The sequence below is a fragment of the Trichoderma harzianum genome (assembly GCF_003025095.1).
Source record: "Trichoderma harzianum CBS 226.95 unplaced genomic scaffold M431scaffold_2, whole genome shotgun sequence".
Classification (NCBI taxonomy): domain Eukaryota; kingdom Fungi; phylum Ascomycota; class Sordariomycetes; order Hypocreales; family Hypocreaceae; genus Trichoderma; species Trichoderma harzianum.
In genome coordinates, this window is record NW_020209250.1 from 751,019 (window position 1) to 774,252 (window position 23,234).

A 23,234-nucleotide genomic window follows, 5' to 3' on the forward strand; every position below is an offset into this window, starting at 1 on the left:
AAAAAACACAGCCAATTTTGGACAAACTTATAGCTCGAGAGATCTAATGTATTATGGTTGTTCTTGGAAGTCTACTATACTTGTGCATCTATTCCTTGGATGCTGCCGCAGTTCACTATCGTCTCATGACACTATCGCCTGTTTATTGTAAAATCTAGGTTGACAGAAAGACAATTGTTCGCATATCTTCTCCAATAGAACTCTTCCAATATAACACCACGAAAGAAAAGGCGATGACAATTTGCCCAGCATTATCATCAAACTTGCAAGTCGAATTAAAGCAAGTGTGGAAGAAATTCCGAGCTGACTGTTGTGCCCCTCTGTACCCGCCATTGAAGATGCTAAAGAAACTTGCAAGAAATAAAGACCTAGCACCTGCCTACCTTTTAGAAACTGCCAAGCAATGGAGATATATGCATGACATAGATACTCAGATAATTGTTGCGTCTTATTAATTGCGAGCTGTGTCTTTTTTATCTGTTGTGGCTTACCTGTACCATGCACCTCAGGACAGGTACTCGGTACTTTGTACCTTTCCTTCTGATATCGACGCTGCTATCAGTAGTTTTTGAAGAAGGAAGGCACGATGCCGTCATATTTCCTCACCCAAGGAGGACTAGCCCCCCTGGTTCCCTCAGGCAGAAAGGAAACTCAGGTCGAAGGGCGAAGTTGCTCTTCTTCTCTGCATTTCCAAGCAATGAGAAGCAGCGTCTCGATACCCTCATTACCGCAGATTCGCGGGTTGATCGAGGTTCTTGCCAGGAAATCGTCCCGTGATGCTTCGTGACCGCGCCTCCAACAGCAACACCATGGATTCTTCCTTCTCTGCAAAGAATTTGCGGCGAATTCCAGAGCTGCCTCTTCGCTTAGGCGAGTCTGTTCTGTCTTGGGACGGAAGAGAGTCCGCTCTGGAGTTTCACAGGGCCACCGAGATGCCCCCATGGGCAGCATCTTCTGGAGTGCTGCTGCCTCCACCGCTAGCCGTGATCAAGCCTTGCCCAGATATGGACGGCTACTATCCCATGGTAAGACACATGACTTCTACTTCTGCTTCTACTTCTATTTCCATCTCCGAGCCAACCTTCTCTTCTGTCCGCGCTTGAACGAGCCTTTCTCTTCTCTGCTGACCCAACCGCTTCTTCCCTCCTATACCCGCCTACCCAGTTGCTCTTTTCTGAATCACGTCACTCTTTACCCTTGCTTCTTTGTTTTTGGTGTCACTCCAAGGACCACAGCTCTCGTCTTTCTTTTCCGTCTTGTGCTTGCTGCTACTGTTGCTATCGCTGTTTTCCTGCCCCGGCGTCACATCTTGCAATCAGCCTGGCCTTCCGGGTCATGAACAGGTCAGACTTCTCGAAAATCTTCTCGTGACTGTACATATCCCATGAATTGTTTCAAAGCAATGCCCTTTTTTCGTCCCCAATCTTTGATTCAAGAGCCGCGACTAATGATTTGGGACAGGACATGGCATCAGTGGTTACCGCTGGGAGCTCGTCTGGTTCCGGAAGCAAACAAATTCCTTTGCACTGCACCGTTTGCCCTGAGACGCCACGCTTCTCTGATGTGTCACACTTGCTCACCCACATTGCCTCCAAAGGCCATCTTCATCATGAAACCCAAACAAAGCTGAAGGCTCATCAAGACGTTGCGGCCTCTGTATCACTTCAACGGTATGAGCAGTGGTATAAAGACAATGGCATCGAGGGCCTGCTTGTCGAGAGGATGAAGGCAAAGCAGCTGAAAGAGGCTGCGAGAAGCAAACGAGCCAGAGGAGCGGCGTCGCTTGCGGCTTCAAAGGTATGTACTCGCTGCGGCTTGAGCAAATCTGTACCAGTGCGCTGATTGCATAGGAGCAACCCAAGAGGAAAATTAAGCGGACTGAATCCGATACACTCGTGAAGAACGAACGTGAAGACTTTCCTCCAGACTTCCCCATGTTTCCGGGATTCTATCCATCGGACAATGAAAACGAGGTCCAAGACGACTATTTCGGAGCGGGAGATATGATGGCGCTGAAAGGTCAGGTATGGCCAGGGATGGGCAAAATGGATTTGGCAAATGAGGATATGAAACGCACTCGCAATCAAAGAAAGCCCAAGTCAGTCATTGAGAAAATGAGAAGAACATCAGAAGGCATTGAGCCAACACAAGTCGTCATGACGGCCGAGTTTGAAGTGGAAATAATCAAGGATGTTTATGACAGCTCTTCGCCAGTGCCGGATCAAGAAGACGCGGTTCGTTCCCAACGCCCACACTATTCAAGTGCACAGAACTGACATTTTCCAGACTCCTGTCAAAAAGACTGCGAAACCTCGCCGAAAGCGCGGAGAGCCACTTGCTGAAATCTCTGCCAACATTCCCCGAGGCGGAAATCGCCGTCTCACACGCGACAATGCTGGCCACGGAAAGAGTTCCAAACCGCTTCTAGCATTCAGCCGAACTCCAAGCTCTGATATCACGCCAACTCTTGGGCAGTTCAAGCGTTCTCATGATATTTTTCGGGACGATGACAAGATTCCCAGTAGGCATTCCTGTTTCCGTTTCCCTCATAATCACAATGCTGACTCGGTATAGGTGTCTATGATGGTCGTACCTTGTCCAATGCATCCCACAGAGAACCAAGGTAATATTTGTGTGGTCAATTGCCTGCATAACCGAGAGGCCGAACTGATTTCTCTATAGCTTCGATCTCCGCAGCCGAATGGGACTCCACCAGTTGAACCCGATAGCGCACTCGAATATTGTGTCTCCAACACCTGGATCCAGAGATATCCCTGACCGAGGGTTTTCGACACGAGACCTCCATAGAGGTAGGGGCCAGGAGCAAGCCTATCTCAACATGAACGGACATGTGGGACTAGGTTTGTAGCACCCATATTTCAAATCGCTCTTTGCAATGCTAATCAAGACGTATGCCAGGCTCACTCAACCATTCGGATCTATCTTTTGCCTTGAATGGATCGTCAATCTATAATAATCCGCCGCGGTTTCCTTTCGCTGCAAGCAACCATTTCAACACTCTTACTCATGACCACTTTCGCCTTCCTTCAGGCCACACTACCCAGCATAAATTTGACGATTATGCAAGCACCAGTGCTAACGAAGGAAGCACGGTAGCAAACCACTACCTTGACATACCAAATACCAATCCTTTGTTTTCACAGGATCGCGTCTTCCTTGGTTCATGTGGCCAATCGGGTCCAGCGTCAAGCCTGTCTCCGTTGAGATTTACGTCGATTAATCATAATCAAGAAGCCTCTCATTCAATGCGCCAAAACCAGCCTCCCGCCAACATCAAACTCGAGCCACCCCAGCTTTGCGACGTCCTAGATGATGCGAGCATTGATGATGAAAAAGAGTCACGATTTCCTGGACAAGGTATTTGGGAGTCGCAAGGATCTGACAACGGCATCGACATCCACGAGGATCTCCGACACGATGAATTGGAGCTCTGATATTTCCTTTACTTGTTTCAACGGATGGATCGTTGACATAATATCCATTTCACTTATCCTCAACATGCGCCAATATCGGATGCTTTGTGAGAACGGTGCCGGCGCATGTTTATTTTCTTCATTATTTTCAGGCGAACAATCCTCTAGAGGCGCTTTACGGGGGGTTTCATGGTAGATCCAAACGAGGTGAGTTCCGAATAACTGCCCGGCTGTTTCCAATCGCTAAAAAATGCTGCCAGACAGAGCAAACGATATCTCTGCTGTTGCATGAGTTACGAAAGGCAATGATCAAGACGGTGGTTCAGCAACTTAATCGACACCGAGAGCCGAGGCCTAATAAGCTGCAGAGTCTTTTTCATGCAAAATGCCCGGTTCAGTCGATTATCATGGGATACAACAATGCATTTACAATAGAAGCACAATAGAGGCGACTTCTTACTCTCGGCGCATTGTATTTTGAGGATGGTGGGTATATGGCGAGGTATTTTGCGATTTTCTTTATGGGACGATTCTACAATCATTCTACAGCTTGGGTTTATACTGGACGAGCCGTTTACAATAGTGATAGTCAATTTGAACAAAATAGCCCAGTTGGCAAGCTTATTTTGTCTGTCTGGAGGATGAACACAGGCAAGGTCATGGGAGAAACAATCTTGGCGTTCGTATGATTCCATATTGATATTCAGATATGATAAATACAGCAGCTTTTCGCTTCTCATAAACCCAGGTACCCCATTAAATGCTACGGCAGACGTTGCCAAAAAGAAAACATGTGTAAATCCCTCGTACTCGTCGATATTCTAGTGATTATAGCTGCTCAATAGAGGAAATCAAGTGGTCTAATTGGTCTGGACCCGAATCTATGACATGGGCGAGGGTCCGGTATGCACCTTGCAGCCGTCGCCGCTTCATTTCATTCTCTAGTTGTTTCGACTTGCCCGCAGCAACGTCGATGACTTTCTTGGGAATGCGAGCCAAGCGGGCGACGTTTAGCCCATACGATCGATGAGCTATGCCCTCTCCTACTTCATACAGGAAGGTTATCTCTTCTTCACCGTCCTCTCCGGTCTGCGCGTTGAACTTCATGTGGACGTTTGTGACGCCGGGCAGGCCGTCGGCAACACGTGCGAGATTCTGGTAGTGGGTGATGAAGAGGGTCAGGCATCTGGTCTCGGTGACGACGTGCTGCAGGACGGACTGGGCAATGGCGGCGCCGTCGTGGGTGCTGGTGCCGCGGCCGAGCTCGTCGAGGATGACGAGGCTGCGGGGGGTGGCGGAGCGCAGGATGCGGGCCGTCTCGGAGACCTCGACCATGAATGTGGATTCGCCGGCGAAGAGGTTGTCTCTTGCGCCCGCGCGGGTGTGGATGGCGTCGCAGAGGGTGAGGGTGAGGGAGTCGGCGGGGACGAAGGAGCCGATCTGGGAGAGGAGGACGATGAGGGCGACGGCGCGGACAAAGGACGATTTGCCGCCCATGTTAGGGCCGGTGATGAGGTGTGCTAAGGCGGAGGGGTGGGAAAGCGTGGTGGTGAAGGGGATGTAGCTCCCTTCGAGCGTCTGCTCGGCGATGGGGTGGCGGCCTTGGGAGATGGAGATGGATGGTTCGGCGGTAGAGGGCAGGAATGTCGGTCTGCTGTAGCCGGGCTGAGCAGCGACCTTTGCGAGGGAGAGGAGGCAGTCGAGCGTGGCGAGGGCGGAGATAGCGTCTCGGAGAGGCTGATACTCTGATGCGATGGTGGCGAGGAAGTCTTTGAAGGCCTTGTCGCAGGCGGCGGCGAGAGCCTCTCGATGCTGGTCGCGCTCGGAAATGAGGCGGATGACTTCAGGGGTGTGGAACCGCGAGAGAGCCTTGGTGCCGGATATCTTGCTCCACGATGCAGGAACGTTCTTGATGTCTTTGTTGGGGACGGCGATGAGGTATTCGATGCCTGCGACGGTGACGTATTCGACACTCTTCTGCTTGATTTTCCCGGCAGCGACGGCGCGGTGTTGGTCGAGTTCGTGCTCGACGTGGGCGATTCCAAGCTGGTGATCTTGGATGTCTTCGGTATGGAACTCTTCCCGGAAGAATTCATACTTGTCGTCCTTCTTGGCAGCGTAGAGATTGATGCGCTCGAGATACGAGACGACGGAGTCCAGGATCTGGGGCAGGGTAGTGATGGCACTGACAATTAGTGGCGAGTCGAAGCCGACATCAGAGGCTGATTTGACGGAAGAGTAGTGGCTAGCAATCTTTTGTAGAGTCTGAAGCACGGATAGGAGCTCTGGCCTGGTGCATTTGCCGTAATAGATACGGATGAGACTGCGCTCAAGATCGGCCTTGGTCGTTGTGAGGAGCCTCTCCAGGTCATCAACAGGTGATGTGGATTGCTTGTCGAAAAGTTCCTGCACAGCGGCAAGGCGTTCGTCCAAACGCTCCCTATCAAGCAGTGGGCGGCCAACCCATTTTCGCAAGAGACGCTGGCCAAACCGGGTGAGGGTCTTGTCGACAGCCCAGAAGAGACTCCCCTTTTGGGAGTGATCGGTGGCGTTGCGGTAGACTTCGAGGCTCTCCAGCGTTGTGCCGTTGATGAGCATGTGAGATCGAGTGCTGAAGCTCTGAAAGTACTTTGTAAGGCCAAAGATGTGCTCTAGGCCGTATTCTTGCAAGTGGGTAATCATGGCGGACAGACAGATGGTGATGGCCTCAGGGAGCTTCAGGACTTTATCGAGTAGAGCGCTCGCAGTCTCATTATCTGAGGCTTCCTTGACTTGGTCGGCATAGAATTGCGTCACATGAGAATAAGCCTCGGCGGCCATGGTTTTGCTCTTGGGCACACGCTCAACACGAGAGCGATCACCAAACACGTTGGTGCTACTGCCTGATAGATGCTGTATCAGCTTATCAGTTCCCTTGGTGAGGTCGCCTACTATGAGGAACTCGCAAGGTGATATGTGCAACAACCGTGTCTCAATCTCGCTCCGCATGAAACCATCTTCAAAGGTGTCGTAGATGATGTCACCTGTGGCGGGCTGGACAGCTAGAACCCCGACATTGACGTTTTCATCAGTGCCGGAACCTTTGGTGGCCGTCTCTGTGATGCAAAGCAAGTAGCCGCCAGAGGGGGTGGAAGTGTCCTGGCTATCTAGCTCTCCATTCTCATCGATGTATGTGCCCTTCGTATAGAGATTGGTGAGTTTGCGGACAAAGGGAGCATTTCTGTTGTCGCCAGCTTTCTTCAGCGCCGCGGTTTCAATTTGGCGGACGACGCCAACTTTGTGCCCAGCAGCAACGAGGCGCTTCGCGTGAACGGGCAATCTGTGAACAGGAATGCTGGCCGACGCAAATCGATCTAGGTGAGCTTCTGAGGGATCTGGTGCAAGTCAGTGAGGAGTGTTGAAGAAATGGCCATGGATGGGAGGCACATACGCTCGTCATATCGCATTTTACCTGGTATACATACAATACCCAGCTCTTTGGCAGCCACGCGGGCATCGTCACCAAAGAATCGAAACTTGTATCCGACCTCGACGATGAGGATTGTGTCCATGTGCTTCCGCTTGATGTCCAAGAATTGCACTTCCATTGGGGTTAGCTTCCCAGTTTTTGAACCCTTCTTCTTTCCTTTTGTGGCAATTGGAGCTTCTTCCTCTTCGGGGTCTGCATCGGCATCGTCGTCATCGCCAGCGCCGGTGTCCTGTGCCTTCAGGGATCTCCAAGACAAGGCATCGGGATGGCCCAGTTTCTTGACGAATTTCCTATGCAGCTCTTCATTCCGCCTCCTCACTTGAGCATCATCGCTCTCGTTACCAGCGTCTTCTTGTGAATTCGATTCGTCGTAGCGATAGCGCTGCGCTCGTGACGAAGTCGGGCTTCGGTTGCTGGCCGTTGTAGGAACAGTAGAGTCATGGTGGAAAAAGGAGCTTTGCGCATCATTGTCTTCATCTCCTCTTGTTCTCTTTGCTGCCTTCTCAGCGACGCCATTGGACTTGTCGTTATCCTTTTCGAGCGGCCGTTTCCTTGACGGCAAATCCGCCTCCTTCACGGGGGTGGGCGAAGACGGCACCGCGGGCCGAGAAGACGGTGCAGCGGCATTGACGACGGCCTTGGGCGTGAAGAATGCAGTCAAAGACTTTTGCTTCTTCTCTGGTGCTTTTGAAACGGGCGTCATGTCGTAATTGATGGCGATAACCAAGAACCGCCGTCTTTTGCCATGCAATACTCTGTACTTCTTTGTAAGAGACGACAAGCTACAATTTGGCTGGCAAGAGCGAACCTCTCAACGCGTCCAGCTTTGGAGTGCGCGTTGGGAAGCCCCATACTTTGCCTATTTAGGAAATATCGACGTCAGGGGACTTCTTATCTTATCGAGTAGCACCTCCCAGTAAGTACATAAGTACATGCATGTCAGTACAGGTCCCCAAGGCCATCTTGTTCATGTTCTGCCAACGGAAAGCTATGATAATACTGAATCTTTAACTCATACAAGCTCAAGTCCATATGCTTTCGTCAAGGCGAACTCGCAAGGGTTTCCACAGAACGGGTCCAAGCAGTAGGACGTGTCGCAGCTAGCAGCAAATCTAGGGTTGCACAGCACAGCACAGCTGTCACAACATTGCGTTGGCTCGGCACATGTTCCGGCTCCTAACACGGCATCCAACATATCAGTCCCTGATGATTGATACCCAATACAGTATACAGTATACCGGTCATTGCAAGCGGAAGCGAGATGCCGACGATGACGACGCTTGGTGTTGCCGCCAGCTTTTATATCTCCTGCATGATCGATCCACTGAACCCTGGTTCATAGCCTTGCATCCTCGGCCCAATGAGGGATAGAAGCACAGAGGCCAAAGCAGAACAAAAGAACAGCACAGCCCGGCCCCTCTTCATGTCCACGCGCTTTGATTTGGCCGTCGCAGCTGATGAGGCCTGCCGGTATGCAAGTCTTGGCCTCGCAATGCCAGCGCTTCCAATCTCGTGCCATAGGCCATTCAGGTGGTTTTTCCAAGGTCGGCGCTTACAGGGCTGCCGAGATGGAGATACGCAGCCAATCAGGCGGCTCTGCAAGGGGCCTCCACGTTGCAGACAGGCCGCCACTAAGCTCTAGCTCCAGAGCAAGACTCCAGCCATGGCTCCAAAGAAGGCGTTCGTCTCTGTTGACATTTCCTGTGTTGCCGCCGGCCCCTGTTTTGGTTTGGTTTGGCCTGGTCCGGGTGGTGCAGCGCCAAAGTTCTTGTGTCGTTCTCGTTCTCCCAGTAGTTTAGTAGTACGGCCCGGTACCGCTCATTGACAGTAATTCGGCTGCGTTGAGAGGTATTGCGCGGGTACCTGGCTTGATATTACCTATGTGAACCAGTCCAGTGGCATTTGACTTGGGCAGCAAACCAAATCTCACAATAAGCTCTGTAAGCCACTCATCCCGTAGCCGCTTCCTTCTCACCTTGTTCCTTTTCTTCTCCGTCGTGATTCTTCTTCCATCGTCGCAAATCAGCCCTTTTCCTCCCTCCTTCGCCGACCATATTTTCGGCATCAAATCTCACTTACAGCCCAGCAGCGTCGTTGCAGCGGGCCGTGCGGCCAGTTCTGCGACCCATCCCGTCATTTTGGAGAAGCTAGAGGGGTTAGTACCAGGTACGTATAACGTCAACCCCGCCACCAGCGTCTGTGCCGCCACGACTAAGGAGATCCCGAGGAGTCAAAAGTAGCAGTACGGAGTGCCCAAACAAGCATCTCGGGCTTCTTGTCCTCGCCGATTTGCTTCTCTCTTGAGTTCTACAGCGGTCGCCTTACTCTCAAGCATTTGCCGCCTTCACATCAAGAACGAGTACGTACGACCTGCGTGCCCGCCTAGCTTTCCACCGGTTCTCACTAACAGCTTTGGTTGTTGTTGATAGGAAGAATCTCTCTCAAGTGAAGCAAGATGGAGCGCAGCCGTGGCGTCCCGGACAATGAGCTGTTCATGAGCAAGCCGGCGCCAGAAGACTGCGACAGTCCCACGGTAGAGCCGTTGCGCATCTTCAAGCCTCAGAGCCCCGATCCTTATTCTCGCGTCTCCTCGACCTCCTCCAGCAGACCAACATTCCCGCTGCCTCCTGGTGCGTCGAGCTCTGCTGCGCCTTTGCCGTTCCCAGATGACGACGACATCCGAAAGCCAACTGCCCCAAAGCCTTATGGCTCTGCCTACAATGACACGAGCCCTCGGTTGGATACAAACATCGCTGCCGAGAAGAAGCCAGGTCTTGCCGAGAGGCGAGGTGCAGCGCCGAAGCCCATACACTCTCCGTCGAGCCCTGACGCTGACTATGGCCTCTTTGCGAGACCGCTGCAAGATAAGCCTGCGGCTTCGACAACAAACTATCCGACTTACCAGAAGACGTATTACCCGCCTCCCGGAGGAGCTGCGTCCGGACCCTCGGGTAGCTCATCAGCGCAGCCGCAGCAATATTCACAGCCTAAGCCGTATCAGCAACCTCAGTCGTATGAACAGCCCCAACCACAGGCGCCTCAGCAGCCCCCGAAGGTCCCCCAGGTTGAGAACTTGAGCGCCAGCGATTCAGGCGTCAATCGATTTGCCTCCACGGCTTCAAACTCAACTACCAGAGCCAGCCGGGGCTCGCCCCCGCCTCCAGAGACTCCCATCGTAGAGCCTGGAAGCATGCCCGGAGGGGGAATCGAGGCTCGGTACGCTGCTTCAGGCATTTCTGGCACAGCAACCCTCACCAGCCTTCAAGCCTCGCAGGTACAGAGTGCTGCGGCCGCGCAGAGACTGGCGCAGTACAATAATCAACAGCCACAACCTCAGCGCCCCTGGACGCCTACAGAGTCTCCCGATCAGGCTCCCTCAGGTCCGCCGACTGTATACCAAGGCATGAACCCAGTCTCATCTCCTCAGCCGCAACAGCCAATCACCAGCCCTATTCCTCAACAGCAGCCAGCGCAGAATCAAGCCAACGCTCCAGCTCAAGTAAGCGTTTTGGAGCAGGATTTCCAGCGCATGTCCACCAACTCTCCTCCACCAGCTTACTCGAGTGTCAATCCTGGCGGACGTAGCTCATATCCGAATGAGAAGCAACGACCACAACAAGCCAACCAAGCGCCTGCATCTGTTCCCACAGCTACTCCAACCCCAGCTCAAGCTTCTGCGTCTACCAGCTCGGTACCACAGCCTGCCAAAGAGTCTGTGGTAGCCGCGGCTACGGCTGCAGCCACCGCTGCCGCTGCCGCAGGTCTTAGTTCTACGGCTCCTCATAATCAAGGCCATCCTGCATTTGCAAACGATCCTAAACCGGAGCCGGCAATTCAGCATACTCAGGTCGTCACCATGCCCCCAAATCTCGCAGCGGCTGGCCCTGTTTCTCCGCCTCCTCTTCCTGAAGGATGGATTGCCCATCTTGACCAGAATTCAGGTCAATACTATTACATTCACCTGGCCTCGCAGGCAACTCAGTGGGAGTTCCCAAAGGGTCCAAATCCTATTGTACACGATCAAGCTCCCCTCTCGCCCACCGCCTCGACGTACGGAAATCCTTTGGCTTCCCCCATGTTTGGCAAAACGCCCATGGCTTCTCCCATGTTTCCTCCTCACACACCTGGATATGCTGAAAGCATCATGAGCGTTGCGGCCTCACAGGCCCCGACTGTCGGCTTCACAGGACCACCGCCGAGCGCCGGCGTGGACATGTACAGGATCCAACCGACCAACGGGGTCTACTTTGGCCCTTACCTGAAATACGTCAACATGAACATCGAGACGGGCAAATGGTTTGGTAGCATTCTCATTGTCACAGATGCGCCCCAGCCGCCCACTATTCACCTACACCTGAGCATGGATCTTTCTCCAAACCCCAAGCAGCTAATCCCCCACCCCATCTTCGTCCACCAACGCTGGACCTTTTACAAATACGAGATTGATATCGACATGGGAGAGGCCACTGACCGATGGACTTATGCGGTTACGTCGCACCTTGGATGTACTCGTTACGAGTTTGTCGTCGCAGGGAGGCACGAGACTGGATGGCGATTCATCGCCCACTCGGGTAACGATTTCGCTGTCGGCACTTCTCAAAATGAGCGCTCCAAGCTAGGTGGCGTGGGTTTCATGTGGAAGGACGTTCTCCAGAAGAATGTAGAGTGCGGCGGTTTCCACGTGCAACTCGGTTTGGGTGACCAGATTTATGGTGACCGGCTGTGGAGGGAGGTGCCTCTGATGAAGCAGTGGCTAGCCATGAGTGGAAGAGACAACAAGAGAAACACGCAATGGACGGCCCGCCACGAGGAGGATGTGAGCCATGCTTACTTCCACTACTATACAAGCCACTTTGACCAGCCTTATCTGAGAGAGGCTTTTGCTCAGATCCCTCACGTCTTGCAGATTGATGACCATGACATGTAAGTGTATAATAGGGGGAAGGGGAGATAAATTCTTTTTCTTCACATATCTATGTTTTAAGGACCTTTCTCTAACCTTTGATAGCTTTGATGGATTTGGCTCATATCCTGACTATATGCAATCATCTGCCATTTTCAAAAACACCGGGCGAGTCGCAGCGGACATGTACCTGCTATTCCAGCATCATACAACGGTGGAGATGATGCGTAATGTCAGTACTGACCACGATATCTTCACCATTACTGGTACTGGGTGGCATTTCGTCAAGTATCTCGGCCCGGCAGTGGCCGTTGTCGGGACAGACTGTCGGTCGGAACGAACCCAGGCTCGTGTCATGGCCGGGCCTACTTACCAGGGTATTTTCCCCAAGGTTGCGACTCTACCACCCAGCGTACAGCATGTCATCTGGATGGTGTCTGTTCCCCTGGTTTATCCCAGGCTAGATACTGTGGAGAGCTTGGCCAATACCGTCGCCGCGGGAAAGAAGGCCGTCAACACGACGTATAATATCCTTGGCAAAGTCACAAGCTCCGTAGCGGGTGTTGTGGGTGGCAAGGAGATGGTTGCACAGGGTTTCAGCCAGGTCAAGAAGGCTGTTGGTAAATCCGGACTCATGGGCAACGTCCTTAACCAATTTGGTGAGCTGGATATCCAGGAAGTTCTCAAAGACATGTGGACACACGACTCCAAGGATCTAGAGAGGACATATTTCATCCGAACCCTTCAAGGAATCGCCCAACAAAAAGGTGTCCGCATGACATTCTTGTCTGGAGGTAGGTTCTAAACTGCCCCTATCCATTTACCTCTTGCAAGTCTTAGTGTATGCTAACTCATGTCTTTGCAGATGTCAACTGTGCAGGAGCAGGTCTTGTTCATGACCCGACTCACCCTGGTGACCACAAGACGATGTACCAGATTATCACTTCACCGATTGTGTCTGCGCCTCAGAGCACCTACGTGTTGAAGCTGCTCCATAACCAGAAGACGCTCTACGTACCGCTTAATGGCCAAAAATCCACGCATGAAGTATCTGATACCAAAGAAGACATGATGGAAATCTTCCATACTGATGCCAGTGGAGCGACGAGAGAGCTGAAGAAGCTCATGGGTCGCCGCAACTACGTGGCCGTTGTGGCATATGACCACGATGCCGTCATGGCCCAGAGTCAGGGGCCATTTAGCCCCAACCCTAGCATCCATAGCCAGCAGCCGGGCTTGTCTAGGCTCAGCCTTGCGGTTGACTTTGTGGTACAAGGTGATGGAGCTTTTACGGCTACTACCAAGTACGGCCCTGTGATTATCCCCCACTTGGAGTATGGAAGATGAGGAGGCTAGAGGTAGAAGAGTGTGACAACGAGAGGTAAAGACGAGGAGGGTTTTGGGTGACATTTTACGTCAAGAGATGGATAAAATGTTGGGGGATATTCGATTGCCAGCTTTCTCCCTGATTTTTTTGTATATAAGAGATTAACGAATTCTGCCTTTCTTCTTGTATTTGTTTTGAGCATGTGCGCAGCACGCTGCTGGTAGTTTTTGTCACCTTTAGAGAGCGAAGCAAGAGGAATAATGACAATGAGCGTTTGTATAAATGAGAAATTTTGAATATGGGTTATCTTGGTATTCTTGGTATTATCTAGATTTAATTCAACGGGACCAATCATTCGTGGACCTGTCCTTTTGCGAAAGCATTTGGCTCTACTATCTCTCCCACATCTCCTTCAAGCGCGCAACACATCCATGGGCGCAGACCTCCATTTATAAAAACAAATTTAGATGTCGAACAGCTCCTTCAGGATGCGCATGGTGTCCTCGGGACCCTTGACAGAGTGGCCGATGGTCCTGGAGTCGCTGTAGATCTCGAAGTCGTTGCCGCCCTCGAAGGTCTTGTCGCCGAAGAAGTGGATGTTCTTGTAGGTGATTCCGTTGGGCTTCTTGGCCTCGTTCTCGAGGTGCTGTAGGCAGTAGGTCTTGTCCCAGCCGGTGGGGAAGACGTCGAAGGAGATCTGGCCACCAATGGAGAAGCTAATTGGACTTGTTAGTTGATGATTCTCTCGGGTGACGAAAGCGCAATTGGGGGGGGGGGGGAAGAAAAGAAAAGGGGGGTGCAGCAAAAACGTACGTAAGGCCCAAGTGTCCAAATCGCTCCTTGAGGGCGGCGACAAACTTCTCTCGAACCTTGGCCTCCTTGTCAAAGGCCTCGAAGTCGTTCCTCTCCTGGGTGCTGGCGTTCCTGCCGACGGGGCTGACGTTGATCATGCCGTTGCGGAACTCGACGAATGTTCCCCTCTTGACGGGGATGTCGAGGTCGGCGATGTAGTGCAGGCAGAAGTTTGCGAGCTCCTTGTACTGGGCCTCGCCGATCCAGCGGATGAAGCTGTTGGAGGGGAGGGGCTGGCCGAGCTTGTAGGCCGTGAGGCCGTTCTCGGCGAAGCAGTAGTCGAAGAGGGTGGTGACGGGGACGCCGGCGGGCTTGCCGAGCTGCTCCTCTTGCTTGATGAGGTCGGAGCCGCCGACGAAGCCGATGGAGCACTTCTTGCGGAGGGCTTGGAGGAGGGCGAGGACCTCGGGGGAGGCATCCTGTGAGAGGTCCATGTTAGCGAAGGTGGTGGTACGTATTGGGGCAGCGGATTTGCGAATTGGAGAAGGGAATTGGTCGCTGATTGGGAATTGGAAGCCAAAGAAGATGTTGCGGGTGATATTAATGTTTTTCAAGGGGTGCAATGGCGACTTACAAGACGAGCGGGAGTCAATGTGCCGTCGACGTCGAAGAGGCAGATGGTGTCCTTCAGAGGACGCTCCTCAAGAGGGGTATAGGCGGGCGCAGACATGGCGGGCAATTAAGAAGAAGATGTGGAAAATAAAGATGAAAAGATATGAAAAAAAAAAGAAAAAAAAGAGACGAGCAGAAATGCTTTGGAGACGCGGGAATCTATGTGATTTTGAATGGAAGCTTTGTAGAACGACGAGATGTTCAATTGCGGGATGGGATACTCAACAACGAGGGGCAGGGCGGTGAAAATAAATATTGACGAGAGCCCATCCAGTGACGAAACTCCAATTGGCTTGAGCTTTCGAGTTTAGCGCATCGGTCCCCTGTACAAGCTCGACTAGCGTCTGTATTTACAGGTGATCCTTCGTGCTACAGGCCAAATGGGGGTGGAGGGGCAGTGCAAAGTGCCTGGAGAAATGAGAGACCCTTGAGCCACTAATTTCAGTTCATACGAGCCACGTTTATTAGAGCCACGTTTCGTCAAACTTGAAGCTTTTGGGATACTGGGCGATTGTTTATTGGCAAGACATGGATCAGTTTTGGACAGAATGTTCGTTGCTGTCACAGCCCGGGAAGAAGATGAAGGGTGTGATGAGCATAACACAGCCTCTGGTTTTGTTTTAATTAGATGAAGAGTAGATTTGGGGACACGCGTACAATGGCAATGTGACTGATTGATGGTGTAAATGAATACGAAGAAGCCATGTAAACATCTTCAAAGGCAGAGGCATATCTCGAAAATCACATTTGGCGGGGTGGATACGAGGGCGCAATGTGGAGGTTGAGATTCAGCTGGAATTCGGTGAATCTTGTGTTTAACAGAGCTTGAATGCTACTTGGAGTACTTCTGAGTTGGTATGGCGATGTTCTCAATTTGGACGTCCATCGATTTCGTATGTTCACATGCCCTCTTATATCTCCAACGCTGCTATCCCATATGCCATCTACCTACTCAACAAAAGCAAAACAGTAAACGTAAAATGAATGTTGTACAAGAAAAAAATGCTTCAACAAGCTCATGCTCATGCTCATGCTCGTAATGATGCATATCCTCAGCCCGTAACGTCACGCCCCCATCAAAAATCATATCCCATACAGACCCAGCACAAATTATACAATCCCCTAAGAAATATCCCCAATTGCGCCTGTAACCTCGACTATTACGTTGGCCACCGTGCTAGCCACCCAGATCGCAATCAGTGCCCAGCCGATTCTGCGGCTCAAAATCCACTTGTTCAGAGGCACAGCGATGAGCAGGCCGACCAGAATCACGAGAAGTGTAATGGACGATACCATCAACGTCCCACCTATCTGGATACGGTACGGTTTGTATGCGTAATCGTCTCCTGGGTGCTTATGCTGGTGGCGATTTGCGTCTTGAACCATCATCAGGACACCTCCCACGCCTATTCCAAGTAGAATATTGAGCATTGGCCCACCAAAGCAAGCAGACCTGCAACGGAGAATCACACAGTTAGCAATTATTCACAAGGAAGTATAGGAGGTCCACTTGTACTCACAATGCCATGACCGGATATCCAAGTCGGGCCACTGTAATATCAGCCACCAAATCGCCCACGCTGTTGCCAGCTGCGAAAATGGTGAGTCCAAGTAAAGCCTCGGAAATACCGAGGACCACGCCAAAAGTCTTCAAAACACCAACAACTTCGCCCGCCACCGTTGAAATCCAAGCTATGCTGATGATGAATCCCAAGAAGCAAAACAAAAAGTGGTACTCGGGTCGCTTCTGCTCCGAGGTGAGCAGAAGCAAAGCCCCCAGCAGTATGAGCGACCCCAAAAGCGTCCATAAAATCATGCGCACCAACATGGCCCCTGGCTTCTCCCAGTCTTCGGAGATGTTTGCCCAGAGAATAACGACGGCAAACAGCGGCCCCATGAAGAGCTGGAGGCAGACGAGCCATCGGTTCCATCCCAATTTTTCCTCGCTCCCTTGGCTGATGGACCGAACTTCGGACAAAGGTTTGGGCGCGCCAGGTCCTCGAGTATGGGGAGATATAACCAACGTGTCTTCGTTTGGCAGCGCCAGGAGAGGTGTCTGAATGCTCGAAGTCATAGTATCGCTATTCCTACGATGTAGCGAGTATCTCCGAAACCGATCCCACTCATTCTCAGGTTCGATTTCTCCCGGCTGGATCGAAATGGGTGGAGCCACATGACTTGAACGATAGGTATGGGCATCATCCAAAGAATCGACTTCTCCTGTCGTCGTCTCTGACTCAACAACCGGTAGCGTTATTACCAATAAAAAGATGCTCGGTACAGATATGATGCTGATGGCCTTGTCCCACAGTGCCTTTTCTCTCCACCCTTGTAACGTTGGAAACAGGGTAGCAAGGAGAACATGTGGCGCTGGAAGAACCGAGTATGGCCACCATATTACCGGCCGTGATTCAGTCTCGGCGCTGCCAAACGCAGCAAATGGGCTTTCACGAACAGTGGCCGAGGGTGGTGGAAGCATGCTAAAGCCAGCCGGTTCGACTTGCGTATTAGGCGAGATCGGCATAGGGGAATCTGTGTATTGAGGGAAAGGCATCACGGGCGACGTTGGACTGCTCAAGTTACCACCTTGGCTGGGTATCTGCAGTTGAAGCCGGGGCACAAGCGGTGACTGCCGGTGATGACCACCAGCCCCTGGTAAATCGACTGGAGGAGGTGCCAGTTTTCCACCAATTTGATACGACGGTGCAGGGCTTGCCGTCCTTTGGCTGGCAGCTCCATCTGAGGGGGACAGCAAACTGGAATCTGACCTTTCTCGCACGACCCCTAACAAATCTTGAGGCACAGATGCTGAGGCTGGAGCAGTTCCGTGCGACCTGGCCCTCTCCCTCCCATTGGCGACGGCAGCATCACGGGCTGAGACATCGGCTTGGTCGGAAGGTAGCAGGTCAGAGATGGCGCTCGTGCTACCCCTCCGCCCTCTATAAACGTGGTTTTCAGAATAGCTCCTAGCTGGGATTGGAGAGAGCTGAAGGTTGCTCTCCCGCTGCAAGTGTGCCAAGGCAGATCTAAACTCCAGTGCTCCAATCAAACTCGGTCGAATGGGTGTAAGTGTGTTCCTCCGCCCGCCTTGGGGGCGCAAGACTCGCATGCTTCGCGTTACCTCTGCCACGACCATTCTTTCATGGTCTTCATCCGTTTCTTCGCTGCCAACGCTCCCTGGCGTCTCAACACTCTGGCCGTCAACCTCTATAATAGGGCCGCGCTCTAAAGCAGAGAGGATACTCTCTGCAACAGTGCTTGGCGCATGTCGGCTTGCTTCTTGGCTCGTATCGTCGGGATCGTCTCGGTAGGGCTCGCCAGCCAGCTCATCTCCGCTGTGGCCAGTCAGCCCATAGAAGTGACTACGGGCCTCCCCTTCTCTGCGCAACCTCCGCTTTCGCCTCGTGATATACCAATGACATCCCACAACTGTCACGACATAGAGCATGTAATATCCAATCATGGCGCAACACTCCCAGAATCGCAGTTCTCCATCGGCCAAGAAGCCCATGGTAAAGGCAACCGCAACAATAAAGAAGCAGATGTCCCTGGCATATGTCCGACGATCCACCCTGAACTCCCTGACCAGCGCCATGGATCCGGCCACCACGCCTGTGATGAAGCTAGCAGCGCCGATGAGTTCGCCGACGGCCATGCTCGCGCTGTTGGAGCTCATGGCTGCAAAGGTGCTGAAGACATCGGGAGAGCCATTTCCAAAGGCGAGGAACGTGACACCTGCAAGACTCTCGCTGAGGCCCAGAATGGTTGCGATGGTACTGAGATTGACGCTGAAGAAGTCGCTCGCCGCGATACCAATAGTAGTAAACAAAAGCCCCAGCCATGTCACCAGAAGGACAAAGGCAAAGGGCTGCGCTTTGCCCAGTCTGCAGTAATAGAGTTCGAGATAGGGAAGAAGCCCGGCATCTTCGTCGATGCAATATGCTTTTACAAACGCGCACTGATCTTTGGCCGTGTGCACTTGACGGCACTCAGGCTCTTCGTCGGATCGTCTGAACAGCTCCAGGCTGTCGTCGCGATCGCCATGATGACGTTGAGTGTATGTGTGTGCCAAGAAAGAGTACGCGGCCAGCAGAGACAACAGCAGAACCGTGGTGTAAAAGGGCCGGAAGCTCAAACGGCCCCGTCTGGCGTTTGTTGTCCGCATGCTGGTCGCATCGACATATCGCAAGATTGCGTCGGACGAGTTGCAGGAAGCGATCTTGGGGTTTGGCCGTGACAATGCGATGGTTATGAGCGTCTCATCAGTTGTGGGTTGTGGGTTGCGGGTGCTGTGACATGATCTTCAATGACGTCCGTTACGCTAGCCCATGTTTCTTTGTGACGCCTCTGTGGCGGTGCAATTCCAGGGCCTTTTTCTGTACTCCGACAGTGCTGGAGGCCCTGCTAAACAATGCGGGAGCCTTGCAGACAGTTAAGGTTTCCGGGGCCGGCTCGGTACCTTGGTACCGGCACCAATGTGGCTGCAATTCATCGGAGGCACGGTGTACATGTGCCAGCTCAGACCAAGCACTTCCAAGCTGGGCTTTGTGCCTTTGAGCATCGTGTTTCACCTACTAGTAGATTGGCACATTTGGATGAGTCAGTCAAGAGCAAAGCCAGACTGGCCAAAAAAGCCACAGGGACATCACGCGCGAAATCTTTATGGTGATACAATGGCTGTGCAGGGGCAACTTTGCCCATTGAGTTCTGACCGTTTGCCCAGGAACAAGAGGTACCAGACATCTGTAGATGAGTACCTGTACCTGCTTACCGTTGTCGCGTAACGACAAACTTCAGCCAAGTGTGGCGCGTAGCGCAGGTGGCTTTCCATTCGCAGCAATTGGTTGGCCAGCCACGGTGGGGTTTCGCAGACACCCGGTAGTTCGTGTTGCTTCACGAAAGTCAACAGTAAACAAAAAATACTTGGGCCGAGACGACACGCGGCAGAGGCTTTGCCTCAGATACCTTCGAACAAACTCAACGCAAACCCGGCGAGGACCCCGATTCCGAAAATGCCTCGGATTGCTCAGATGCCACGCACTGGTGGCGCAAAGTCGTCATCGACCAACATCTCGGGGTCGCCATTCAAATCTCCCATCAAGTAAGCAGCATCTCGTGAATCCCAAACCCCAAACCCCGCGTCGCTGGGCATTTATACCAATGATGAACGATAGAATCCCCCTAAACGACGATGCACAAGAAAAGGGCCAGCGGATGAACAACCGAAAAGCACTCCAGGAAAAGCAGATAAAGGAGATCAAGAGGGCGGCCACCCCGCGCAACAGTTTAGGGATTGGCGGATTTGACAATGGTTCACAAGATCCCAACACACCCCGGGGGACAAGAGGGGGGCTGGATGACGATGATCCCATCATGGTTGGAGGCGTGTCCGTGACGCCGATGAAGCGTGTTCCCATCCTGGCCAACTTTGAAGAGTGGATGAAGATGGCCACTGACAACAAGATCAATGCCACCAACTCATGGAACTTTGCCCTCATCGACTACTTTCACGACATGTCCTTGCTCAAGGAGGGCGACGGTGTCAATTTCCAGAAAGCGAGTTGTACGCTTGATGGATGTGTCAAGATTTACACCAACCGAATCGACAGCGTCGCAACCGAGACCGGCAAGCTGCTGAGTGGCTTGGCAGATAGCAATAACAAAAAGAAGGATCGCGATGCTGAAGACGGTGCCGGCGAAGGCGAAGAGAGCGAAGAAGAGGTTGATGAGGATGGCAATGTCAAGAAGAAGACGAAGAAGAAGGTAAGGAGCAGAAGCAATAGAAGAGTTCAGAATAATCCCCTTCGTAGGCTAACCGGCTTGCCCTATCTTACAGGTACAAAGGTCATCAGAAGCAACACTAGCGCCGTCATTCGCCTCCCTGCAGCTCAAGAAATTTGAGCTCGAATTCGCTGTCGATCCCCTTTTCAAGAAGGCCTCTGCCGATTTCGATGAGGGAGGCGCTAAAGGTCTACTGCTTAACCACCTGATGATTGACTCGCAGGGACGAATTGTCTTTGACAGTAGCGATGACACTGGTGATGCAGATGAAAAGGACAAAGAGGATAAAGGGGACGAGGACGAAGACGATATCGAGGCCGAAGTCGAGGTTGAAGAGAGGGAAAGGGAAAGAGATGGGGATGGGGATATAGATATGGAACACGACGAACACAGCCAGCCGGAGAAGGACCAGCGCAAGAGCCAGACCCAAGAGGACGCGGATGACGCCGACATAGAGATTGACGTTTCGGCCCTCGGCCAGCGGTTCTTCCCCGACCTCGGCCTTCTGGATGAGCTTGATATTTGCCCGTCTCTGAAGAGTTTTGAGCTGGGAGACCCCTCCGGCTCTATGGACATTCCCTTCCTCAAAGCTCCAGAAGATTGGAGACAAGACCAGGAAAACAAGAGCTCCGACAACCATGCCAATAAATCCGGCATATTCATCGATGAAGATGCGCCAGCCGGCTTTGACGACGATGACCTGGGCCTTGGCAACTTCGACACGCTTGGAGATGTTGCTTTCGGTGAGGGCGGTGAAGCCTGGGCCAAGGAGGCTGCTCTCGAACCTCAAATGCGTGTATACGACGCTGGTATGAATAGCGAAGAGGGCGGAGAGGGAGAAGGCTTCGATGAAAACGGCGAGTATATCGTATCCATGGCCAAGCCGGAGAATGCAGACAAAATGCATCAAGATATATTGAGCTTCTTCGATCAAGCACTGCAAAAGAACTGGACTAGTGCCGAACATTGGAGGATTCGCAAGATCAAAGATGTCAACAAGCCAGCAGGAGAGACAAAGAAGCGCAAGGAAAAGGAGCCATTCGAAATCGATTTCCTTTCGTCTCTCAGCCCCGCCCAGTCAGACGTCATCTACACACAAGCATCCAGCAACTCGGCTGTCTGCCTACCCAAGAAGGACTGGAAATCAAAATCTCGAAACCTACTTCCAGATGACAAGCATTTTAGCTCAAAGGTCTTACTAAATCTCTTCCTCAAACCCAAGGCTCGCCTAGCTTCAAAACGGAGAGGATTTGGCTCACGCAAAAGTGGCCATGGCTATGGCTCTCAAGACGACGATCACCAGCCAGCAGGAGAGCTTGATGAGGCTTTTTGGGCACAGCAAAAGGCGCCAGAGGATGCTGCTCTACCAGAAGGCGATTATGATGCCAACTTCTTCCAAGACGATGATGGCCTGCCATTTCCTGGTGGCGATGACGGAGATGATGATGACCTTGAGTTTTCCGATGCCCGAGAACATCTTTCACCAGGGGCTGAAGGGGATGCGGGTCTAACGGAAGGGGCCGGAGTGACGGCTATGCTCAACGGAGAGACTATGAACACTATGGGCGCCTTTGGCACGCAACTCATCACTCAAACACGCCGTCTACGTCCTGAATATGTTCAGTATGCCAGAGTCGCAAAGAAGGTGGACGTGCGACGACTCAAGGAGGAACTCTGGAAGGGCATGGGCCTGGAAGAACTGGAGGTACGTACAATTTCACTGATAATCACCACTTTGAAGCCCTCTTTTTATCCATTTATTTATTTGCGGTACTAACAACCATGGCCTATAGAAGTCTGTTGAGCCACCAGAGCCATCAAACGGACCAAGGCAATCACCGCCCAATCCGGAGGATAATACCACTCTCAAGTTTACTGAGGTGATGAACTCACTACAATCGGTATATCCAAAGCCTGCCATGGCCGACATCTCCACATCGTATTGTTTCATTTGCCTGCTTCACTTGGCAAACGAAAAGGGGCTTGTGATTGAAAATACGGAGGGACTGAGTGAGCTGGACATTCGAAAGGACTGGACGGCGGATCTCACCGAAGGCGCCGTGTAAATTTCGCTGTAATGCATAACAAGGACAAACTTAGACATGGAAAGGGGGCGGCCGATTTGAACTATAAGACGTTTAGGGAGATTGCATGATGACCATAGTTTGTGGCTTTTAATGATTTACATGATGATTTCCCACATCTTTTATTACTCTCAATATTCTTATTATCAGCAAAGGCGCATGTTAGAGTTGTCTGCGAAAGCTTTAGGTTATACAAAATTAAAATGCTCGCGAGTAGCTCCTGCCTCGCAACTCTAAACCTCCACAATTGCAACTGCCAGCCAGTATAAAGAGGCGGGCACATGACTTCCATCTTCCTCTCGGCTTAAAGTTGTAAACAATCTTTTCCTCTTTGCACATCCACACATCAACTTACGACTTCACGAATTTTTGAGCCTCAGTCCAATTATCAATTTAATATTCAACGCCAGACAATACCCTGAATTCCCTACCATTGGCTCTCTTTCTGCACAAATAATAAACCAGAGCGCAGCAAATACTCTTCGCAGAACCCATTTCCGTTCTCCCAACAAGTCTTTAATACCAAAAGTTCAAAGAAAAAGAGAAAAAAAGAAGAAAAGAACAAAATCCGTCACTGTCCCCGAGAGCTTTTTCCTAAAAGCTTGGGTCCTATGGTAAACGACCAGAATCGACCTTTCCATCAACGCCAGCTTCCCGTCATCTCCCAAGTTTCCCGACCACATTCATTTACAGTTCTCGGCCAAAAATGCGAGGAGCCACTTCCTACAATCGAGAGGCAAAATGTGAGAAACAAAGAAAAAGAGAAAAAGAA

General features: G+C 51.8%; 7 protein-coding genes across 7 annotated transcripts; 3 read left to right on the forward strand and 4 right to left on the reverse strand.

Moving 5' to 3' along the window:
* Positions 1-1,464: 1,464 nt before the first annotated feature.
* Positions 1,465-3,455, forward strand: M431DRAFT_490350 (hypothetical protein; the record flags this gene model as incomplete). The annotated part of the gene is made up of 6 exons (XM_024916794.1): positions 1,465-1,656; positions 1,854-2,234; positions 2,287-2,521; positions 2,575-2,576; positions 2,717-2,861; positions 2,920-3,455. The coding sequence occupies 6 exons, from the start codon at positions 1,465-1,467 to the stop codon at positions 3,453-3,455; spliced, it is 1,491 nt and encodes a 496-aa protein (XP_024778407.1).
* An 807-nt stretch (positions 3,456-4,262) lies between these two features.
* On the reverse strand, positions 4,263-7,606 carry M431DRAFT_477906 (hypothetical protein; the record flags this gene model as incomplete). The annotated part of the gene is made up of 2 exons (XM_024915622.1): positions 4,263-6,808; positions 6,865-7,606. The coding sequence occupies 2 exons, from the start codon at positions 7,604-7,606 to the stop codon at positions 4,263-4,265; spliced, it is 3,288 nt and encodes a 1,095-aa protein (XP_024778408.1).
* A 245-nt stretch (positions 7,607-7,851) lies between these two features.
* M431DRAFT_503686 (hypothetical protein) lies at positions 7,852-8,141 on the reverse strand. The gene has a single exon (XM_024918341.1). The coding sequence runs from the start codon at positions 8,096-8,098 to the stop codon at positions 7,916-7,918; it is 183 nt and encodes a 60-aa protein (XP_024778409.1). The 5' UTR covers positions 8,099-8,141; the 3' UTR covers positions 7,852-7,915.
* A 1,217-nt stretch (positions 8,142-9,358) lies between these two features.
* Positions 9,359-13,153, forward strand: M431DRAFT_477907 (hypothetical protein; the record flags this gene model as incomplete). Its single annotated transcript, XM_024915623.1, has 3 exons — positions 9,359-11,826; positions 11,912-12,600; positions 12,672-13,153. 3 exons carry the CDS (start codon positions 9,359-9,361, stop codon positions 13,151-13,153), a joined length of 3,639 nt encoding a protein of 1,212 aa, XP_024778410.1.
* Positions 13,154-13,596: 443 nt separating this feature from the next.
* Positions 13,597-14,655, reverse strand: M431DRAFT_74191 (hypothetical protein; the record flags this gene model as incomplete). The annotated part of the gene is made up of 3 exons (XM_024922205.1): positions 13,597-13,849; positions 13,947-14,404; positions 14,560-14,655. The coding sequence occupies 3 exons, from the start codon at positions 14,653-14,655 to the stop codon at positions 13,597-13,599; spliced, it is 807 nt and encodes a 268-aa protein (XP_024778411.1).
* A 1,064-nt stretch (positions 14,656-15,719) lies between these two features.
* M431DRAFT_1449 (hypothetical protein) lies at positions 15,720-18,762 on the reverse strand (the record flags this gene model as incomplete). Its single annotated transcript, XM_024912687.1, has 2 exons — positions 15,720-16,050; positions 16,118-18,762. The coding sequence occupies 2 exons, from the start codon at positions 18,760-18,762 to the stop codon at positions 15,720-15,722; spliced, it is 2,976 nt and encodes a 991-aa protein (XP_024778412.1).
* Positions 18,763-19,495: 733 nt separating this feature from the next.
* Positions 19,496-22,475, forward strand: M431DRAFT_284844 (hypothetical protein). The gene is made up of 4 exons (XM_024914045.1): positions 19,496-19,698; positions 19,772-20,360; positions 20,434-22,083; positions 22,175-22,475. The coding sequence occupies exons 1-4, from the start codon at positions 19,610-19,612 to the stop codon at positions 22,442-22,444; spliced, it is 2,598 nt and encodes an 865-aa protein (XP_024778413.1). The 5' UTR covers positions 19,496-19,609; the 3' UTR covers positions 22,445-22,475.
* The last annotated feature ends 759 nt before the right edge of the window (positions 22,476-23,234 follow it).

Coding starts and splice junctions, on each gene's coding strand:
- M431DRAFT_503686 (XM_024918341.1), bottom strand. CDS start 8,098: ATGTTGGATGCCGTGTTAGGAGCCGGAACATGTGCCGAGCCAACGCAA.
- M431DRAFT_284844 (XM_024914045.1), top strand. CDS start 19,610: ATGCCTCGGATTGCTCAGATGCCACGCACTGGTGGCGCAAAGTCGTCA. Junction 19,699..19,771: donor CCATTCAAATCTCCCATCAA/GTAAGCAGCATC, acceptor GATGAACGATAG/AATCCCCCTAAACGACGATG. Junction 20,361..20,433: donor AGAAGAAGACGAAGAAGAAG/GTAAGGAGCAGA, acceptor CCTATCTTACAG/GTACAAAGGTCATCAGAAGC.